Source organism: Sciurus carolinensis, chromosome 1 (assembly GCF_902686445.1).
Source record: "Sciurus carolinensis chromosome 1, mSciCar1.2, whole genome shotgun sequence".
Classification (NCBI taxonomy): Eukaryota; Metazoa; Chordata; class Mammalia; order Rodentia; family Sciuridae; genus Sciurus; species Sciurus carolinensis.
The window spans coordinates 86,126,047-86,149,485 of record NC_062213.1 but is presented as its reverse complement, the minus strand read 5'-3'; the positions used below and the strand labels follow the sequence as shown (position 1 = coordinate 86,149,485).

The window sequence follows — 23,439 nt, the reverse complement described above, 5'->3', positions numbered from 1 at the left end:
AAAGGACCAGATATGATAAATTCCTTCATTTACCAACATGAATTGATAGACATCACACAATGCTTCAGATCCTTAGGCGCTGTAATAGTTACATATCCTGGACTTAACTGAATGACCTTTCTGACTATACATGTATAAATCTTAATATGAAAAGAAGGCTTAGGTAAACAGATTGTTTTGGGAAATTTTGCAAGAGCAGTGGGACTTAACTATGAATGTAAACATGCAAAAAATCCTAGACTGTCCAATTCACTATTGCCTTATTATGTATACATGAATAACGAAGATTTTAAACAATTTGTTTTTATGTAGTGCATTGTAGCTATACATATAGGTTCATTTGACATAATGACGTGCATGGAATATAATTTGCTTCATTTGGTACTCTGTTCAGTTCAAAAGTTTAAAAAATATAAATAGTATTAATCATGGTTGTAACTGATGTTTTTGAAATAGCCAATTGGGGTTATTATTCCATAATAATTAGCATTATGGAACAGGGTTTTTTTCAAGAGTAAGGAATGGTGATGGGAATGAAGATTCAGATTCTATTTCTTTTATCGTGAATGTTCAGAACTGATAGAATGCCAGGCCTACCAATCTAGGAATTCTGCCGATAGTGCTTAGAAGGAAGCACGTTCATGCAGTTGAGAATAGAAGGTATAGTAAAGTGATCATACAGAAATATATAATTTACTCTTGGGAACACTTTGCTTTGTTAGGGCTCTAAAGTATTCTAAGTACTTTATAGGGAAAAAAGGTCCATGAATTTATCATTTTATTTTTAGTGCTTTAAAATAAATGTTTATTGTGTATATTTAAGTGTCCATGTGATGTCATTTTACACATATAGTATACACACATACATACATGTATAAATTGCTACTGTAGTAAAACAAATCAGCATATTCATCACCTCACATACTTACCCCCATTTTCCCCTGAGACAAGGGCAGCTGTAATCTACTTGTTAAGCAAAAATTCTGAACACCATGGTGCTATTATTAAGTATAGTCCTCATGTTATATTAAATCTTAGACTCCTTTCATCCTACCTATCTCCAGCTTTGTATCCATTGACCTTCATCTTCCATTTCTTCTCTCTCAACCACTGTTTCATTGTATATTTGACTTTTTATTTTTAAGATTTCACAGACCCAGTGAATTTAAACATTAGTTATAGGTTATCTTGGGTCTATATTAATATGTATATGAAAGTGATAATTATGAGTTATATGTATGTGTTGCTATTAGGTCTGTTTTTTATTTTTAATTTTTAAAATTTTATTAGAGCTTTATGGTTATACATGGTTGTTGGGTGGGTCTTTATTTTCACTTATATACAGTTGATATAATACACACTTCAAAATGACTTTATAACGTTTTAAATGATGTGACATAAGTTTACCTGAGTATATATGGCAATTGTTCTTTTGAAGTTTTGTGCACTGTCAAACATGTTCAGATTGCTTTTCCACACGTCTTATCTCTTTTAGGTGTCTATTGCTATGAAGCAATCACCTCAAAACATAGTGGCTTCAACAATGATTTTTACTTTTTCAGGGCATAGGGGTTGACTCCTTGGTGTGCTTTACATAGTAGTTTTGCTGCTAGATGGTTTTGGAGATGCTGCTGTGGCCTCTTCAGGTGGCTGGTTTGGTGTTCCTTACATCCTTGTAGTAACAGGGTGATCAGAATCTTATATGATGGTTGTTTCCAAGTAGCAAGCAGAAGCTCCAGGCCTCTTAAATGGTTTAGTCTAGCATCACTTCTACTACAATCTGTTGACCAAAATAAGTGGGAAGGTTAGCCCATTTTCAAGGGGAGCAGAAATAGCCACTACCTCTTTGAGAGGAGAAGGGGACTGGACCTGAGTCTGGGCCTGGAGGGTGGGAAGAATGGCATACTATGGCTCTAGATGCTGTTAATACCTGTGTTTTGTTCTTGAGGGTGTTTACACGCAGAATTTTAAGTCATGGCATATAAATGTTTAAAAATTCTTGTTAATTTTTGTTAAATTAACCTCTTAAGCAAGATTTCCAATGCCACATTGGATATGTTTTCCACAGTTTTACCTCATTGTAGTTTTTCATTTTTTCTTGGGTGTATAATAACTTCATGTTAATTTAGGTTCTTGTTACAATTTGCATTTGTTTGTATCTGTTTAGATATGTATGTGTATGTATATCTGCCTACATGTATTTATTTACTGCTTGTTCAGAGGAAACTGTCTGTTGATATCTATTGATATCAAAAGTGGGTTTTCTTTTTTGTTTTGTTTGCGACAGGGTCTTGCTATGTTGCTCAGGCTGGCCTTGATCTCCTGGTCTCAAGGGATCCCCCTGGGTCAGCCTTCTGAGGAGCTAGGGCAGTAGGCACTGTGCTGTTCCATCCAGCAATATTAAAAGATTTTCATAGTATAAAATCACCTTGAAAATTTTAAAACTTTTTTTTTTTTTTTTCTTTGCAATACGAGGGGATTGAACCCTGGGGGCACTTCATCCCTGAGCAGCATCCCCAGTATTTTGAGACAGGTCTCACTAAATTGCCCAGGCTGGCCTTCTAACTTCTGATCCTCCTACCTGAGTCATTGGGATTACAAGTGTGCACCACTATGTCTGGCTGAACTTGAAAAAAATTTTTTTAAAAAATATTTTTGGTTGTCGATGAACTTTTATTTATTTTTATGTGGTGCTGAGGATCGAACCCAGTGCCTCACATGTGCTAGGCAAGTGCTCTTCCACTGAGCTACAACCCCAGCCTTCAACTTGAAAATTTATATCTTATATAATTATTTTCACCTTTTTGCCTTGACATTTTTTTACACTTCTTAGGATAGGATCACGTCTGATTTTCCGAAACAGTGTTTCAAATGAAAAGAGGGAAGGTTAAATGGGGAGAAAAAATAGACTTTACTTCTCTGGGAGGGAAAGCAATCTAATCTGTCTGTAACTGTGTAAATAATTATGACTATTTGATTGAGAGTGAGTGTCCTTACTGTTGCCCATCCTGGCCTCTAACTCCTGAGTTCAAGCCATCCTTTCTGCCTCATTCTCCCAAGTAGTTGGTACTACAAATGTACAACACTGTACCCTGCTAAGACTCATGAATTTTTAGGAAGTGAAACAATATATTAAAAATGGATTTAATGTTTGATTCAGAAGGCATTTCAGACATTGTATAGATAGTTGTTTCAAAAATCAATTAATGAGCCATGTGTGGTGGCTCACACCTGTATCTCAGCAGTTGAGACAACCTGGGCAATGTTTGAGACCCTGTCTCAAAATAAAAAGTAAAAAGGGTCAGGGAAGTAGCTCATTGGTAGAGCACTTCTGGGTCCAATCCCCAGTACCATTAAAAGAAAAAAATCTATGATAGCTTGCTTTCATGGAGTGCAAGAATCTTAAATTTGGAAAGGGCTTTAGAGATGTTATGGGTCCTCAGAGACTCTGAGGGGTGAAGGAGGTGTGACAGTATTTCTCCTTTCCACGACCTCTTTTTAGTTCAGTAGATCTCCCTCCTGAAGTGGACTCTTCTGTGTTGGTCATTGAGATATGTTGAGGTGGGTAAAAGATTGTATGTCACTAATGGCATTCAGCTGAAGTATGCAAAGTATGAAAGTAAACAGCCCAGAGTCATTTGGCTAATTTCTTAGTAAAGCAAAACTTATCAGTTTTTGAAAGTTTTATGTTGCCTTTTCTTGTCTTATATTTTTTCACACTCTAATTGTCTGGTTTCTGTGATTGGCCTCCCCTTTGAACTATAAACTCCTTGAGGTCAGGAACTGCGACTATCGGTGTGATCTCACTGACCTAGCACAACTCCTACCTCCTAGTAGACATGTGATGCTACTTATATGGAAACATAATAAAGCAACAGAATTACAATAATAAAATGAACTGTAACTTTCTCAGTAGAGACTTTTTTTTGGTACTGGGGATTGAACCTGGGTGCTTACCAAGGCACATCCCCAGCCCTTTTTTATTTTTATTTTGAGACAGGGTCTCACTAAATTGCTGAGGACCTTGCTAAATTTCTGAGTCTGGCTTTGAACTTTTTGTTCTCCTGCCTCCACCTCCCAAATTGCTGGGAGTAAGGTGTGTACCTTTCACAACTGATGTTCTTCTCCCTCTCTTGCCTCCCATTTCTTACCGTACTTTGTATCAAAGTTAAACTTATGCTTAAGACCCTTCTCTGAATCCTCATTGCCCTACATAAACACTGGCAAGCAAGCTTCCTGTGTTGAGGCCTGCCTTCCTGGCTCTTTCTGGCTCTTTACTTTCATACCCAACTACCACTTCCCAACATTGCTGCCATTCTCTTTCCCTTTTAGGTAATGCCCCTTTCATTTGATTGATATTCTTTTTTATTTTTTATTTTTGTAGTTGTAGATGGACAGAATGCCTTTAATTTATTTGTTTATTTTTATGTGGTGCCAAGAATCGAACCCACTGCCTCACACATGCTAGGTAAGTAAGTGCTCTGCCACCAAGCTACAGACCCAGCCCTAGCCCTGATTGATAGATTCTTAAGCACCAAAAAAAAGTGCACATGTATATCCACTTTGTCTTTTTCAAATTCTAATAATTTATTTTGCTGTAGTTTTTTTTTTTTAAATAAAGAAAGGAATTAATGGAAGTCCCCTCTTTTTCCAAGTCCTAATTCCCTTCTTCAGCTAGAGGTGATCACTATCCTAATGTTTTAAATACCTTTCAGTATCTTTTCAAACATTTTTATGCTTTTGCTATTTATGTTTGTAGTATGCCCCTTGGTTCAGTTCCCAGCACTGCATTAAAAAAAAAAAACAAAAAAAAACCTTACATTCTAAGGTGATAAGGATATCTTTATTAATGTCTGTTTCGCTTTTCACATTATGCTTTTAATCTGCCTAGCATTGATCTTTATGTACAGTGAGAGAGGGCACTAATTTTATTTCTTCATATTAATAAATTATTCTAACGTCAGTGACCTTCCTATTTACACACACACACACACACACACACACTCACACTCACACATTTATTTTCAAAATCATTCAAGGCTAGACTGGTGGCAATGCCTGTAAAACCCAGCAACTCAGGTGGCTGAGGCAGAAGGATTGCAAGTTTGAGGCCAGCCTCAGCAATTTAAGAGTCACTGTTTCCACAAAAAAAAAAAAAAAAAAAAAAAAAAAAAAAAGAGAGCGGGGGGCTGTAGTTCAGTGATAAAGTACTCTGGGTTCTATTCCTAGTACCCAGCAAACAAAAATCATTTAAGAGTATCAAGAGTAAGCTAACAGTTATACCTCTAAATATTTAATTAATGCATTTATGGAAAGCCAGGTTATTATATTACAATATAATTATCAAAATCAGGAAGTTAATATTGATAAGGAACTCTTTACCTACAGACCCTGTTCATATTCTTCCTGATTTCCTAGTAATGTCCACCCCCCCCCCTTTTTTGGGTACCAGGGACTGAACTCAGTGGCACTTGACCACTGAGCCACATCCCCAGCCCTGTTTTTTGTATTTTATTTAGAGACTGGGTCTCGCTGAATTGCTTAGTGCCTTTTGCTGAGGCTGGCTTTGAATTCGAGATCACCCTGCCTCAGCCTCCCAAGCCACTGGGATTACAGTTGTGCACCATCGTGCCCGGCCCAATAATGTCCTTTAAAGCAAAATATTAATAACTTATTTTTCTGGTTCTAAGATTGCATTTGGTTGTCATATCTCTAGTCTCTAATCTGGATTCCTCCTAATTTCTAATCATGTTTTCATACTTGTCTGCTTTGAGGCTTTTCTTTTTCACTACTTATGATTCCTATATTGTTAATTAACAGTATTAGCTGTAACTGTATTAGCTGATGAAATGTTATTATCTAGTAAAGTGTTCTCTCTGTTTTCTTTTAAAATTTCTCTGTACTCTTGGCCCTTAGGTTTTCTAGGAATATTCTAGGAGTACTGTCTAGGACCAGGTAGGTTCTATGATGAAGCCATGGGATAAATGGAAGTGAACTTGGGTTTTGAAACCTAAGTTTCAACTCTTATTCCTCCACTCATGGTCCATCTTGTTGGATCAAACCATATGAAAGTGCTATTTCTTTTGGTTTAAAAGAAGCCCAAGTATTAGCAATTTCATGAGGTTCAACCTAATAATTAAGCCTCAGTTTTCTTACCTAGTAAAATGGTGAGGTTAATAACTTGTAAAAGTGAGATATGATAAAATACTTTTCCTGTGAAGTTTCTAGCAAGTATCTATCAATAAATATTTAGTTTTCATTAAGTCAGCTGTGGCAAGTTGAATTCCTAGATTGATACAGGAACTAGAGAGCTAAAATTAACAGGTGAGGCTTTTAATGAGTTCCATCTTACAAGGTGACCCTTCCAGTTCGTTGAAAAGTGACAAAAACCTGTGTCTAAGAAAACTGTGCAGAGGAAAGATGAGCAGTGATAAAACTCCTCCTGGAGTTTTATTTAGCAGTCTTTATGCCTGTTTTGGGCAGGGGGGGGTGGGGGCACAGCATGATAATTTAAAGGCAAGTAACAAGGTTATATATATTTCAGATTAAAACTGAGGCATCTTTATTTTCTCTCTCTCTCTGTCTCTCAGATAGTAGGGATTGAGGATTGAACTCATGGGTGCTATGCCACTGAGCTACATCCCCAGTCCTTTTATTTTATTTATTTATTATTTATTTTTTGGTGGTGCTGGGGATTTGAACCCAGGGCCTTGTGCTTGCAAAGCAAGCAGTCTACCAACTGAGCTATATCCCCAACCCGCTTTTATTTTATTTTGAGATATGATCTTGTTTAGTTGCTGAGGCTGGCCTCAAACTTGTGGTCCTCCTGTCAGCCTTTCAAGTCCTGGGATTGTAGAATGCACTGCTGCTCCTGGGAAGGCATGGTTTCCAGGTTCTTTGCATTCATTCATGATTTGCTTATAAATATTACTACTATTTTTGGTCATAATGTCTTATGAGTAGAGGTTCCTTGTGATGTAGTAACTAAGAAACTGATGAGAATTCTGGAGACTTAAATTCTTGATGTGGTTTGGTGACTGATGTTTCTGTAACCTTATGAGTTTTGTCTGCAATTTGATATCCAGAGGGCAGCCCTTGTACAGAATACTGTGTGAAGCAACATCCCCATCTTGTGGCTGTTTCTCTTCACAGACGTTAGTGGTTAAATGAAATAAGATCAGAGTGGCTCTAGCTCTGAATTTGAAAATATAGCTCATCATTTGTTTTGGTTTGAGTTTTATACTTTATTAGAATTATTTTAACTGCTGTAATCATTTAAGTGTTATGCTGTTGGGCATGGCATGGCAGCTCATTTCTGTAATCCCAGCTACTTGGGAGACTGAGAGAGGGTTCACAAGTTTGAGGCCAGCCTCCACAATTTAGGGAGGCCCTGAGCAATTTAGGACTTGTCTCAAGATACTAAATAAAAAAAAGACTGGGGATGTAGCTCAGTGATAAAGCACCCTGGGTTCAATCCCCATTGCCAGGAAAAAAATGTTAACATTGACAATTATGATGAGTCTTTTAATATTAAAACTGTTTTCCTAAAACCATTATGTGGAGAGTTGGAAAAAAATTTAGCAGTAAATGTTTGCCACACTTATGGTACTTAAGTATAGGAGACATTAATTTTACATTGTTTCTTTGTAGTTTTGGATGCCCTGACTGAATTTGTACCAAATGGAGGCAAAAATTTAACACATTTAGTCTTTTTGGGGGGATGACTTTATAATGGCAAGGATAATTGAGCTTGTTTGCTTAAGATTACTTCAAAAAGCAGTTTTATACCAAGGTGTTATAGAGATCATGGTTCTACAGCTACCAAAGAAAGAACGAAAGAAAGCAATTGTCCCAGTGTTATATAAATAGAAACTTAAGGCTAGAATAAAATTTCCAGAGGCCACCCTACCAGAATTTACAAGGAGTTTTTATTCTCAACAACGCAGATGGAGGTAAATAGAAGTTTTATGTCGTGCTTTTTGGATGGACACTAAAATGATCACAGTCAACATTTATAGTATATAAGGTGTACTGCTTTGTTTAATTAATTCAGTGAGGTAGGAACTATTGTTATTTGATTTATGGCAGAAAAAATGTTGCCAGGATCACATGTCAAAAATGGTTGGCATTTGGCACCCTCCTGTAATTTCCTGCAGCTGGGGAGGTTGAGGCAGTAGGATCATGTGTTCAAAGCTTAGCAACTTAGCAAGACCCTGTCTCTAAATAAAATATTAAAAAAAAAAAAAAAAAAAAAAGGAAATCTGGGGATGTGGCTCAATGGTTGAGTGCCCCTGGGTTCAATTGCCAGTACAGTGGGGTTGAGGGGAGAAGTAGGTGGCAGAACTGGAGCTGGAGCTAGATTCAGGCAGTTTAATTTCTAGATCTGTGTTTATGCCACCAGCATGTACTGTATGCTCATAGCACTGTACAACTCAGTAGTGGAAAGGCACCTATGATCTAGAAACTGGGTTTTCTTTTTCTTTCTTTGCCCCAGTACTGGGGATTGAACCTAGGTATACTCTACTGAACCCAGCCCTTTAAATTTTCTTTTTAAATTTCAGAAAAGGTCTCACCAAATTGCTGAGGCTGGCCTCAAACTTGATGTTCTTCTGTTGCAACCTCCCCAAAACTGATTACAGAAGTACACCTCCGTGCTGGGCTAGAAACTGGTTTTAATAATGAACCTGTTACTGTGATCTTTGTGACCTTGGGAGGTTGTAGAACTTCTTTGGTTTCAAGGAATAAATGGAATAATTTATTAAAAACAAGTGGTTACTAATAATCATAGTAATTATAATGACTACTGGTATTGTGCTTTATAACAGCTCCATATTTGTGTGGCCTGTGATTTTTCAATCATTTTTATAAAGCACAATACACAAAGTGGCTTATGTTTTTTGGTTTTATTTTTGTTTTAAAGTTATGGTACTTATTGGATTTTTATTTTATGTCCAGAAGGATTACCATACATTAGTAGTGCACAGTTGCAAGTTGTGCATTACCATGCACTGTTGCTTTTAGGGACATGTCAGCCTTTCTGCTTTGAAATTTGTGTGTGTGTGTGTTTGTGTGCGTGTGCATATGTATGTGTATGGGTGAAAGGAGAGAAAGGACATGTGCAAGCAAATGCATATGGACCACAGACAGGATTTGGAGGGCATTTATGCATTTTAACAGAATGTGTGATGGAGTTGGGGAGTGTTTCATTTAAAGATGCTCTTGAAAGCATGAAAGACCTCCCCTTTGATAGAGAATCCTAACTGATAATCATAGGAAAGAAAGGTTGTAGAAAATTAGATTTGCGGTTAGAGTCCAGGGATTAGAGATTAGAATGATGGGAAAGACCAGGTTCTTTGAGAAAGAAGGCATGAAAAGTAAACAGGATGTTCTAAGCAGAGAGATTCCTGTTAAGATTTTAGTAATACAATAAGGAATGTTTTTAAGGTCTAAAGAGAAAAACATAAGGAATGTTGAGGTCTAAAGAAAAGAAAAGTGTGACATGGAGTGGAGGTGTGAGAAGGGTTACTGGATGCTAAAAAATTTGCTAGATTGGGCCTAGGAGGTAGTGGGAGTATTCTAGGAAATTTAGGAATATGAGATTTGTTGTCAAATTAGGTAATACCCCAAGTGACAGTTGAGTGATGGTGCTAGAAATAGACCTCATTGGTTAGGGACCAGGAAGAATGGGAACCTTGGGAGGGCTATTTTCATATTCTAGAGAACTGTTCCTTTTGGTGAGTTTTCTAAGATGGAACATAATTCTCCTTAAAAAAATTAGAGCATATATATTAATTAATTTAATATCATATAAATTTTTTGGTTATGCCTACTTGATGTAGAATTCTTGGCTTGGAACAGAAACCTCAAGTAGGAAAAATGTTTATTTTTTTATGATTTCCATATGATTGATTATGTCAGCATAAAATTGATTAAACAGGAATTTATATACTTATTTATACTGCTGTTAACCCATTAAGTCCCAGGTTTTCAATTCTTCGAATATTTCAATGAAATTGATGCAAGTGCAAGTTGTAAATCATAATCTAGAGTTTGTATATATATGTAGAGTCTTATATATGTAGAAATCTAAAATATTAAAGTATAAAATAAAATATATGCAAAAATATATATATGAAAAAATACTTATATTTAAATGCTCTAATCATTCATTCATTGCATTTCTCAGAACTAGAACTCTAAAAACAATATTTATTTCAAAAGAGACCATAAGTGATTATTTATTTTCAATTTATGTTTTATAGATATCCCACATCTGGAATGATGGTACTTAATGGGTTAATGTTTGATACAGTACTTTCTGTATCAAACAAGTCATTTGTAAAATTAATTTGGAAAGAAACTGAATTTACATATGTGTAGCTGTTATTATGAACTTTGTATATTTACATTGATGTTCTTTTGTATAGGAGTTAAAGTTCCACGTAATTTTCGCTTGTTGGAAGAACTTGAAGAAGGACAAAAAGGAGTAGGTGATGGCACGGTTAGCTGGGGACTTGAAGATGATGAAGATATGACACTTACAAGGTGGACAGGCATGATTATTGGGCCACCAAGGGTCAGTGCTATAAATTATATATTTTTTCTATTAATATTGTTACCTTAGAATAAAATTTACTTTTATAATGTTAATATTAAATAAAACATTTTGATAAACTTAAACAATTATTCGCTTAATAATTTTGTATATATTTATGGATGCCTTCTGTATGCAGGGTGTAATGCTTGATTATGTGGAGGATTGTGTGGGGAGGAAGATTGACATGGTTTTGTCATGAAGGTGTTTGTAGTTTACTAGAGGAGAAAAGAAATCAGTTGAAATGACAGATTCTAAATATGGCAGAACAAGTTCACTACGGGACTTTAGAATATGTTTCTTCTAGCTGGAATAATTGAGGAAGGCTGGACAGTGGAGGAAGTTGCCTTTGGAATGAGCCTTAAAGAACTGACTGGTAGGATTCTGAAGGTGGTGATGGGGATGGAGAACATTCCAGATAGAGAGGAAAAAGGTGAGGAAATGGAAGGGTATTTGGGAAAGAGCAGTCATTTTGACATAATATGTTACTAAACCCCTTGTGTGTTTATATATATTATATATATATATAAATATATAACCAGGGGTTTCTAATTTTATTGAGTGCACATTTCTGTTTTCCTTTTGATGTTTCACATGCCTTGGAAATGCTTTAGGCCTCATTTTCTTCATTTGTAAAATATGTTAAAAATCTAGGATTCTTCTGATGTAGCTTGTGCTTATTTAGCATGCTAAAGGTCTGGGGTCAATCCCCAGCACCAACAAAACAAACAAATCAAACACAAAAAACTGAATTCTTACATAATGAATGGTATTTTGGCAGTTGGCCTATTGTGCATTGTTTTTTTTTTTTTTTATTTCTTTCTATCTATTTATTTAGCAGACATCACCTGATTAAGTAGCAGATATATTGTCCTGTTTCTGAGGACTTTTCTACCGTTAAAACTGTCATGTTACCCTGCACAGTCCAGCAAGTGAGAGATATTAAAGAGAAGTAAAAGAACTCAATTGCACTTCTGGTTTCATTTCTCCTTTAAAACAAGGCATTTATAAATTTATAAAATTGTGAAAAATAAATTGACATTTTGGTAATTCATAACATTATTGAAGACTGATATTAAGAGTTTACTATATCAAAGTTTCTCATAGTCAGTAAATCTAAATGTCAAATAAGTTGAGTCACATTTCTTCATTTGAATCCCAAATTTTCTTGGCCATAATGTTTCCTGAAAACCAGAGGAAAATTTGTGCATTGTTTTTAGATCATTCTCAGGTTTATAAAGATCTATTTTTACTCAATTTTTTTTTTCTAGATTGGGATTTTTTTTTCTGCATTGTGTTTCTTTTTTTTTTTTTTATTTTTTAAATTTTTTTTAGTTGTTGATGGACCTTTATCGAACCCAGTGCCTCACACATGCTGGGCAAGCTTTCTACTACTAAGCCCCAGCCCCAGCACTGCATTGCATTTGTTAGTACATTTCTTATTCAAAGGTCCTATCTACTATACTCCTACATTGTCTTTGGAACATGTGTTTTGTAATGTTTTTGCCTTGCAGGAAAGAACACAGATGTGAAGGGTTTCTTTTTTTAAGACTTTGGTTTTATATAAAGGTTGTTACCTACTTAAAGAAAATTTTTATTTATTTATTTATTTTTTACTGTTGAGTGAAATTAGATTTTCTCTTGATTTAAAAAAAAAAGAAATGAATCAGGGAATTAGCAGTGTTAACTTTAGAGCATGCATTAGTGTATGTTTTATGTTATTTTCTGGTGTTCCTTTGCAAAATACACACAGGTTTTTAATAGTTACCTTAATCCCTCCGCCGCTCTGATTTTTCCTTAAGACATTTAAGGAAGGAATACGATATTGATGATTAAGATTTTTATAACTTGGTATTTGTAATGATAACTTTGAGTTTTCACTTCTTATGAAAATTACTACCATAGTTTTAAAAAAAAAAAAAAAGCTTGTAATTTATGAACATTCTGACTTAGAATAGTTTGGAGATTTTAAAGTCAGAAGTTAGATATAATTTGTGAAACTATTTAATTTTGGTTTTTCCAGCCATTGTTTCTGCCTCTAGTGTTTTTGTTTTTGTTTTTGTTTTTGTTTTTGTTTTTCTAGCTGGGGTTTTATTTTCACTATGTTGCCCAGGCTGGTCACAAACTCTTGGGCTCAAGCAATCCTTCTACCTCAGTCTCCTGAGTAATTGGAATTACAGGTGTTCACCATAACACCTGGCTCTTTCATTTTAAGAATGTTTCGAGCTTTCGAGCTGACCCATAGCACAGTTCCCAGATGCAGAGGAATTGTTACAGGTCCTAGTTACTTTCTCACTCAGTTGGGGGCTCCCCCAGTAGAATTCCCTAAGATAGCTGCCTTTTCTGGTGTCATTGAGTCACAGAAAACACTATATATCACCTATCCCCAGTTGGTGAAGGCTGTTTCTCTATAACTCCTGTATCCTAGCTCAGGACCACATATAGGGAATATAAACAAGATGCTGCTCTGGACCCTCTTCTTTCTGTGGATTGCATTACTGGAGCTGTAGGGGAGAAAAAGTGGTATCTTGACCTCACTTATCAAGGTTTATGGCTGAGAAACCTCTAATAAAAGATTAACAAGAGAACATACAATTTATGAAGAAGAAGTGAGAAACCCAGAGAAACAGAAGCTGTATATTTTTTTGGATGAAGAATGAATGTGAACACTTGCAGGAGTATGCTTGGACAAAGTAGGTATGATATAGTGGTAGTAAATTGAGCAGAATTTAGCAAGTCTGTCTTATATTTTTCCGCTGTCTTCAGAAATAAGGATTTTCCTTTCTCTGGATGTCAGGAGAGCACCTATGGAATGAGGTCTCATGAGATCACTTCAGGGGAGGGTCAGCTAGGTTTTATGTTCTGCTTTGGGGAAGAAGGGGAAGTGAGAGTGGTATTCCTTGCTTCTGCCGTTCTCCCAAATGCCACGGAGCCATATTTGGGGTAGTGTATCCTGAACCCCATCAGAGCCCCCTCTGACTTCCTTTGGAGCTAGGATGAGGTAGGAAGGGCATGCCCTACAAAGGCACATACACTTCCTGAGTTAGACTCTGCCTAGGGTTCCCTTCTCTCCAGTTTTCTTGAGGCAGATAGTTTGCATTGCTCATTCAGTTGCCTTTTCATAAAATAACAAGGGATAGTATTTCACCCCAATTGTTTGCTCTTTAGAAGGTGAATTATTCAGAGCAGTTTTGTTCCCAGTTTTGAGTATCCACATCCAGCCAGAGTACTAGTAAGACTCTACCTTTAGATATTGTTTCACGGTTGGTTTTTTTTTTTTTTTTTTTTTTTTTGGTATGGTATTAAGATCCTTAAAGTTTTTCTCCCATACTGGAGATTGAACCCAGGGCGTCTCTCATACAAAACATACTCTACAACTGAAACTACACTCATAGCTCCTTATATTCCTGTTCTTAAATTATTCCAATAGTAATTTGGATCTATAGGATTAGCAATTTTCCTTTGTATTTGTATGTTCTATTTTCTATAGCAGTATTTGTTGGCACAAGAGGTTTTGGAAACTTTCTCAAACTTTTTCATATGTTAGTAGAGGTACTAGCTCTATCTTTAGAAGTTTTGAGAATTAAATGAAATCATAGACAAAGGAGAAACCTGACTTAGTAAATACTAGTTCCTTTTCCTACCTTCTTATTATTTCTGGTATTGTAATTATGACTCCTTTTTTTCTTTTGCTTTCCAGACAAATTATGAAAACAGAATATATAGCCTGAAAGTAGAATGTGGACCTAAATACCCAGAAGCTCCTCCATCAGTTAGATTTGTAACAAAAATTAATATGAACGGAATAAATAATTCCAGGGAATGGTAAGTTAAAATAGTCTTTTTTTTTTTTATATAAAGTACAGTCAGGAGAAAGTTTCAAAGAACTTTTGTATAGCTGAAAGACTAAGGGCATTTGTCTCATACAGTTTTTCTTTGTAAATCAGAGTATCCTTAAAAACCTTAACATACCCATTTAAATAGATGTGATGGTAACACTTTTAAGATTTTGTTGATTGAATTTGTAGTTATAGTTTGGTTGAATCCTTATTTGTGAAAAGACGGATTTTTATTTCTTTTTCATATTTCTTTTCTTTAGGGATAAGGGTACATTTATTGAGATAAAAAGGATGAATATTTATAGAAGGTATTTTTCTGGGAGGAATAAGTGTGTCTATTGTAGCATTCATGGCTGAGCATGTCATGTTAAAGCAAATAAACCAAAGGACATGCTGTTCTTGACCTATGTAAGTTAACAGAAATAGCTGAATTTGCCGGAATAGATTCCTAGGTTCATATTGGACCCTGAAGCCCATATTCATATTCTCTTGGTGCCCTGTGGAGAGCATACTCACATGCAAAATACATGTTAAGAAGCAAAATAATACCATCATCTGTCTTAGGAAATAAGTCATTAATAGCCTTGACTTAGTTATTTGATGGTGATGCTCTAATCCCAGCGGCTTGGGAGGCTGAGGCAGGAGGATTGCAAGTTGGAGGCCAGCCTCAGCACTTAGCAGGCCCCAAGCAACTTAGTGGAACCCTTTCTTAAAATTAGGGGGTTGAAAAAAAAAAAGGATGGGGATGTAGCACTGTGGTAAGTGAGTTCAATCCCCAATACCCCTCCCCACCAAATAACCTTGACTTCTTGTATGTTCCTTTTTATACCTCTAACATGTCACTCACGTATCATCCATTTTCTGTTTCTCCCTCCATCTTTCTTTCCCATCTGCCATCCTTAAAACCACAACTTTATCTTGATGCCTTTTTGTTGTATTCCTCCGTAGTAGGGTTTCTTTCAGGCTTTTCTTTTTCATATTCAGCTTCAGTGTGTGCATGCTTCTTGCCGTGGTTGGTTCACTTGGAGCTCACAAGGTACACACTTGCCTTCTCGTTACAAATCTAACTGATGAAGGAGCAAGTTTTTCATTTGGCCTCAGGACTTTTGCACTTTCTGTTCTTCCTATCTGTGCATTTCATTTTCTGGTCTGGTTAATCCCTAATGAGTACTTGACTTCTCAGTGTAAATGGTACTTCCTCTGAGAAGTCTTCCTGATGGCCCAATTTGAATTATGTCCCTTCTTTTACCTATTGGAGTCACCCTTTATTCTCTTCTCAGTTACTATACATTTATTATTTTTCTCTGTTTATTTTTGGTGATTTCAGGGGTTCTGTGTGGGATCAAAGATTTTTGGTGTTTTAAAAACATTTCTAACATATAGATAGGTTTTAGAGAATGATATAACCAACATCTATGTATCTTCCACCTGACTTCGTCAAATTTTAATATTTGTCTTTTTTTTTGTAAGTGATTTTTAAATTTTGATACAAAAGGACATTCTAGAGTTAATTCTCTGTGTGGTTTCTCCTCTTTCCCCATCCTCATTCCACAGAGGATGTCCCATCTTTAATTTGGTGTTTATCATTCTGTACATAATTATCTTGCCTTCTCTATGCACATGTATATCTGCTTTTGTTATTATATCACTTTTATATGGTATCATGTACGTTAGTGATTCTCAAGATCATCCATGTCAAAACATGCAGATTATAGCCCTCGTTTTTACTGTTTAATATTCACCATTTACATTGTTTTAGTTTTCACTGAAAAGATTGCTATAGTGAATTTTCTTATACAAGTATTCTTGTACCATAGGGCTGTGTTTCTCAGGTGGCATATTTATTGACTTAGTTGTCTGGTTTTAACCTGTTGTGGATCTATACTTTGTAGAACATAGTAAACATTGCTAGGAAAATGAAATTTTAAAAGATATGCAAAATGCAGCCTTGAATTTTATTTTTAATAATTATTTATTTATTTTTGGTATCGTGGATTGAACCCAGGGGTGCTTAACCACTGAGCCACATCCCTAGCCCATTTTATTTATTTATTTATTTATTTATTATTTATTTATTTATTTATTTATTTATTTTGCAGTGCTGGGGATTGAACCCAGGGCCTTATGCTTACAAGGCAGGCACTCTACCAACTGAGCTCTCTTCCCAGCCCTGTATTTTATTTTGAGACAGGGTCTTGCTAAGTAGTGTAGGGCCTCCCTGAATTGCTGAGGCTGGCTTTGAATTTATGGTCTTCTTGCCTCAGCCTCTTGATGTGCTGGGATTATGGTTGTATGCCACTGTGCCTAGTAAAGATTAAATTTTTAAAATGAAAATTTCTGTCAGAGTGCTTTAAAACTTTCTAAACCTTTACTCTGCATTTCTGTGTTTATCTTGTCAAGGCTCATGAAATGCAGTTCATGGCCCTGACCTAGTTCCATGGATACACTTTGAGTAGCACTTCTCCAAGGAATATACCTAGAAGTGAAGTGTATGCTAAATTGTGGGGGTTGTCTTCAGCTTGATGAAATACGCCAAGCTGCTTCTGCAGGGTTTTGTCAATTTCTGCCCTGCAAACTGTGTAAGAGGACCCTGTGCATGTACATTCCCACCATTCCTTTATTGTACAATCTGGAATGGTGATCTGAAAATAGAAAAATAAATAATGATTTTAATTATTATTGGAGTGCAGGTATATTTTTAGAGGAATGGGGTAAAATGAATATGTTAGATTCATTTTGATCTTTATGAATTTAGATTATTATTTTTAAACTAGTAAATAGAATTTCACATTGATTACAGGTAATTGTGCCTGCGTAGTTTTATGTATTTTGAGGCTATTCAAGTACCTGACAAATTATAATTCATAAGCAGTGATGGTGTTGCTTTAGTAATTTTGGTTTATATTTATTTAATACAAGTAGGCAGATTTATTCCTTGTCAGTGATTAGTACTTAAGGCATAAATTATAGTGCTTTTTATGGTTTTGGAGTTTGTTGTATATCATAGACGGTTTAGATGTAGATTTGGAGTTTTGGAGTTTCTTGTATATCATAGACTGTTTAGATGTAGATTTGTTCCAGCATCATATTTATTTTCTCATGCTTTTTTTCTTTCTCCTCTTCATTGCCTTTTTTTTTAAACTTTGTTGGCATTTCACAGAATTTGTAATCATGTTTATTTAACTGCCATTTATGTCTGGAAGTTTGTTTCTACTTTGGGATTAGCTAGGTATTCTCTTCACTGATTTTATGAACTATTTTTGGATTCTTTAAAATGGGCTGAGGAGGTTGCTATTTTACGTTTAAGCATTAGAGGAAGCATTTTAAACGTTTTTAACATTGTAATATTTTTCTTATTTTAGTAACTAAGAAGTGTCACTCTAAAGTTAATTTCTATCTTTAAGCAATTTGTTGTTATATAACTCATACGTTAAAGCATTAGTGGGCGCATTTTAAATGTTTTTAACATTGTAATATTTTTCTTATTTTACTACTGAGAAGTATCACTCTAAAATTAATTTCTATCTTTTTAAAAATTTATTTTGATTTGTTGTAAATAAATGGGGTAAAACTTATTTCTGTGGTTGCACATGAAGTAGAGTCATACCATTTGTGTAATCATACATGTACATAGGGTAATGATGTTTGTCTCAATCTGTTATTTTCCCCTCCCCCTCCCCCTCCCACCCCTCTTTCCTCTATACAATTCATCCTTCCTCCATTCTTGCCTCCCTCCCACCCCCCCATTATGTATCATCATCCACTTATCAGAGAGATCATTCGGCCTTTGGTGTTTTGGGATTGGCTTATCTCACTTAGCATGATATTCACCAATTTCATTCATTAGCATGCAAATGCCATAATTTTTTCATTCTTCATGGCAGAGTAATATTCCATTATATATATATATATATATATATATATGCCACTGTTTTTTTATCCATTCATCAGTTGAAGGGCATCTAGGTTGGTTCCACAATCTAGCTATTGTGAATTGAGCAACTATGAGCATTGATGTGGCTGCATCACTGTAGTATGCTGATTTTAAGTCCTTTGGGTATAGGCCAAGGAGTAGCATAGCTGGGTCAAAGGTGGGGCCATTCCAAGTTTTCTGAGGAATCTCCACACTGCTTTCCAGAGCAGCTGCACTAATTTGCATCCCCACCAGCAATGTGTGAGTGTACCTTTTTCCCCACATCCTGTCCACCTGTTGTTGCTAGTATTCTTGATAATCGCCATTCTAATTGGGGTGAGATGAAATCTTAGGGTAGTTTTGATTTGCATTTCTCTCATCATTAGAGATGTTGAACATTATTCATATATCTGTTGATTGCTTGTAGATCTTCTTCTGTGAAGTGTCTGTTCATTTCCTTAGGCCATTTCTTGATTGGGTTATTTGTATTCTTGGTGTACTTGGTGTAGGTTTTTGAGTTCTTTATAGATTCTGGAGATTGGTGCTCTATCTGAAGTATGTGTGGTAAAGATTTTCTCCTACTCTGTAGGCTCTCTCTTCACATTGCTGATAGTTTCCTTTGCTGAGAGAAAGCTTTTTTGTTTGACTTTCCCAATTATTGATTCTTGCTTTCATTTCTTGTGCTTTTGGGAGTCCTGTTAAGGATGTCTGATCCTAAACTGACATGAAGATTTGGACCTACTCTTTCTTCTATAAGGTGCAGGGTCTCTGGTCTGATTCCAAGGTCCTTGATCCATTTTGAGTTGAGTTTTGTGCAAGGTGAGAGATAGGGGTTTAGTTTCATTCCGTTGCATATAATTTCCAATTTTCCCAGCACCATTTGTTGAACAGGCTATCTTTTCTCCATTGTATGTTTTTGGCACTTTGTCTAATATGAGAAAACTGTATGTGGGTTTGTGTCCGTGTTCTCTATTTTGTACCATTGATCTTCCTGCCTGTTTTGGTTCCAGTACCATGCCATTTTTGTTACTGTTGCTCTGTAGTATAGTTGGAGTTCTGATATTGTGATATACCCCCTGCTTCACTCTTCCTATTAAGGATTGCTAATTAGCTATTCTGGGTCTCTTATTTTTCCAAATGAATTTCATGATTGCTTGCTCTATTTCTTTTTTATTTTTTTTATTGTAAACAAATGGGATAACATGTTGTTTCTCTGTTTGTACATGGCGTAAAGGCTTACCATTTGTGTAATCATAATTTTACGTAGGGTAATGTTGTTTGATTCATTCTGTTATTTTTTTCCCTTCCCCCCACCCCTCCCACCCCTCTTTTCCCTCTTTACAGTCCTTCCTTCCTCCATTCTTGCCCTCCTCTCTAACCCTAACTCTAACCCTAACACTAAACCCTCCCACCCCCCATTATGTGTCATCATCCACTTATTAGCGATATCATTTGTCCTTTGGTTTTTTGAGATGGGCATATCTCACTTAGCATGATATTCTCCAATTTTATCCATTTGCCTGCAAATGCCATAATTTTATCATTCTTTATGACTGAGTAATATTCCATTGTGTATATATCCTACAGTTTCTTTATCCATTCATCAATTGAAGGACATCTAGGTTGGTTCCACAATCTGGCTATTGTGAACTGAACAGCTATGAACATTGATGTGGCTGTATCTCTGTAATATGCTGATTTTAAGTCCTTTGGGTATAGGCCAAGGAGTGGGATAGCTGGGTCAAATGGTGGTTCCATTCCAAGTTTTCTAAGGAGTCTCCACACTGCTTTCCAGAGTGGCTGCACTAATTTGCAGCCCCACCAGCAATGTATGAGTGTACCTTTCTCCCCACATCCTCGCCAACACCTGTTGTTGCTTGTGCTTGCTCTATTTCTATGAGGTACATCATTGGGATTTTAATTGGAATTGTGTTGAAATTTGAATAGCACTTTTGGTAGTATGGCCATTTTGACAATATTAGTTCTGCCTATCCAAGAACATGGGAGAGCTTTCCATCTTCTAAGGTTTTCTTTAATTTCTTTCGTGTTTTATAGTTCTCATTGTAGAGGTCTTTCACCTCTTTTGTTAGATCGATTCCCAAGTATTTTATTTTATTTTTTTGAGGCTGTTGTAAATGGGGTAGTTTTCCTAATTTCTCTTGCAGGGCATTTGTTGCTTATGTATAGAAATGCATTTGATTTTTGGGTATTGGTTTTATATCCTGCTACTTTGCTGAATTAGTTCTAGAAATTTTGGGTGGAATTTTTTGGATCTTTTAAATATAGAATCACACCATGGGCAAATAGTAATAGTTTGAGTTCTTCTTTTCCTATTCATATCCCTTTATTTTCTTTGGATTGTCTAATTGCTCTGGCTAGGGTTTCAAGGATGATGTTGAATAGAAGTGGTGAAAGAGGACATCCCTGTCTTGTTCCAGTTTTAGGGGAAGGCTTTCAGTTTTTCTCCATTTAGAACGATATTGGCCATAGGCTTAGCAGAGATAGTATTTACAATGTTGAGGTATGTTCCTACTATCCCTATTTTTTCTAGACTTTTGAGCATGAAAGGGTGCTGTATTTTATCAAATGCTTTTTCTGCATCTGTTGAAATAATCATGTGATTCTTAATGATAAGTCTGTTGATATGGTGAATTACATTTATTGATTTCCAGATGTTGAACCAACCTTGCATCCCTGGGACAAAAATTTTTTGCATCTATGTTCATTAGGGATATTGGTCTTAAATTTCCTTTCCTCGATGTGTCTCTGTCTGGTTTTGATATCAGGGTGATATTAGCTTCATAAAATGAGTTTGGAAGGGTTCCCTCCTCTTCTATTTCATGGAATACTTTGAGGAGTATTAAAATGAGCTATTCTTTGAAGGTCTTGTAGAACTTGGCAGAGAAGCCATCTGATCCCAGACTTTTCGTTGTTGATAGGCTTTTGATGACTTCTTCTATTTCATTGCTTTAAATTGATCTATTTAAATTGTGTATGTCCTCCTGGTTCAGTTTAGGTAATTCATATGTCTCTAGAAACCTGTTGATGCCTTCAAGATTTTCTGTTTTGTTGGAGTATGGATTTTCAAAATAGGCTCTAATTATGTTTTGTATTTCAGTCATATCTATCGTGATATTTCCTTTTTCATCCCGAATTTTAATAATTTGAGTTTTCTTTCCTTCTGTTTGCTAGTGTGGCTAATGGTTTTTCAATTTTGTTTATTTTTTCAAAGAACCAACTTTTTATTTTGTCAAATTTTTCAGTTGTTTCTTTTGCTTCAATTTCATTGATTTCAGCTATGATTTTAACTGTTTTCTGTCTTCTACTTTTGGTGTTGATCTTTTCTTCTTTTTCTAGGTCTTTGAGCTGTAGTGTTAGGTCGTTTATTTGTTGACTTTTTCTTCTTTTATTGAATGCGCTCCATACAATTAATTTTCCTCTTAGTACTGCTTTCATACTAAGAGTACCAGAGATTTTGATGTTTTATCTTTTGTTCTTGTTTACCTCTAATAATTTTTTTATTTTCCTCCTGATGTCTTCTGTTATCTACGCATTTTTCAATAGCATATTATTTAATCCCCTGGTTTGGAATAGTTTCTGTTTTCTTTTGTCATTGGTTTCCAATTTTATTCCATTATGATCCGATAGAATGCAGTATCTCTATCTTTTTGTATTTGCTAAGAGTAGCTTTGTGGCATAACATATGGTCTATTTTAGAGAAGGATCCATGTGCTGCTGAGAACAAAGTGTATTTGCTCACTGATGGGTGGAATATTCTCTATATGTCTGTTAAGTCTAAATTATCTGTTGTGTTATTGAGATCTATGGTTTCTTTGTTCAATTTTTGTTTGGAAGATCTGTCCAGTGGTGAGAGAGGTATGTTAAATCACCTAGTATTATTGTTGTGGTCTATTTGGTTCCTGGAATTGAGAAGGATTTGTTTGACGTACATGGATGAGCCATTGTTTGGGCCATAAATAATTATGATTGTTTTGTCTTTCTGATTTATCCTTCCCTTAAGCAGTATGAAGTGTCCTTCTTTATCCCTTCTGACTAACTTTGACTTGAAGTCCACATTATCAGATATGAGGATGGATACTCCAGCTTTTTACTGAGTCTGTGTGCCTGGTATGTTTTTTCCCATCCTTTCATCTTTAGTCTGTGGGTATCTTTTTCTATGAGATGAGTCTCTTGAAGGCAGCATATTGTTGGGTCTTTCTTTTTAATCCAGTCTACCAGTCTGTGTCTTTTGGTTGATGAGTTCAGGCCATTAACATTCAGGGGTATTATTGAGATATGATTTGTATTCCTGGTCATTTTGGCTTATTTTTGGTTTTTTACTTGACTTGGTTTCTCCTTTTTTTTGTTTTTTTGTGGTACTGGGAATTGAACTCAGGGCCTTGTGCTTGTGAGGCAAGTACTCTACCAGATGAGCTATCTCCCCAGCCAGCTTTTTTTTTGGTTTTAACTTTGTAAATTCTTTTAGCTTTTGTTTATCATGGAAGGATTTTATTTCGTTGTGAAATCTGAAGGTAAGTTTTGCTGGGTATAAGATTCTTGGTTGGCATCTATTTTCTTTCAGAGTTTGAAAAATGCTGTTCTAGGCCCTTCTAGCTTTTAGGGTCTGGGTTGAGAAATCTGCTGATATCCATATTGGTTTCCTCCTGAATGTAAGTTGATTTTTTTCTCTCATAGCTTTTAAAATTCTATCTGTATTATGTACGTTAGGTATTTTCATTATAAGGTACCTTGGTGTGGGTCTGTTGTAATTTTGTACATTTGGTGTCCTATAAGCCTCTTTTATTTGATTTTCCATTTCTTTGTTTAGATTTGGGAAATTTTCTGATATTATTTCATTGAATAGATGGTTCATTCCTTTGGTTTGTTTCTCTGCGCCTTCCTTAATCCTAATAATTCTTAAATTTGGCCTTTTCATGATATCCCATAATTCTTGGAGATTCTCTTCATGATTTCTTACCATCTTCTCTGTTTGGCCAATTTTGTTTTCAAGATTAAATATTTTATCTTCAATGTGTGAGGTTCTGTCTTCCAGGTGTTCTATCCTATTGGTTATGCTTTCTGTGGAGTGTTTG

The 23,439-nt window shown here is 35.6% G+C and overlaps 1 protein-coding gene across 1 annotated transcript in view; it reads left to right on the top strand.

The window, feature by feature from the left end:
• Positions 1-23,439, top strand: part of Ube2v2 (ubiquitin conjugating enzyme E2 V2) — a 66,484-nt gene that overhangs the window by 11,329 nt on the left and 31,716 nt on the right. The window contains exons 3-4 of the mRNA XM_047553532.1: positions 10,428-10,576; positions 14,295-14,419. Of these exons, the coding sequence (XP_047409488.1) occupies positions 10,428-10,576; positions 14,295-14,419 (274 nt within the window). The remainder of the gene's footprint in view (positions 1-10,427; positions 10,577-14,294; positions 14,420-23,439) is intronic.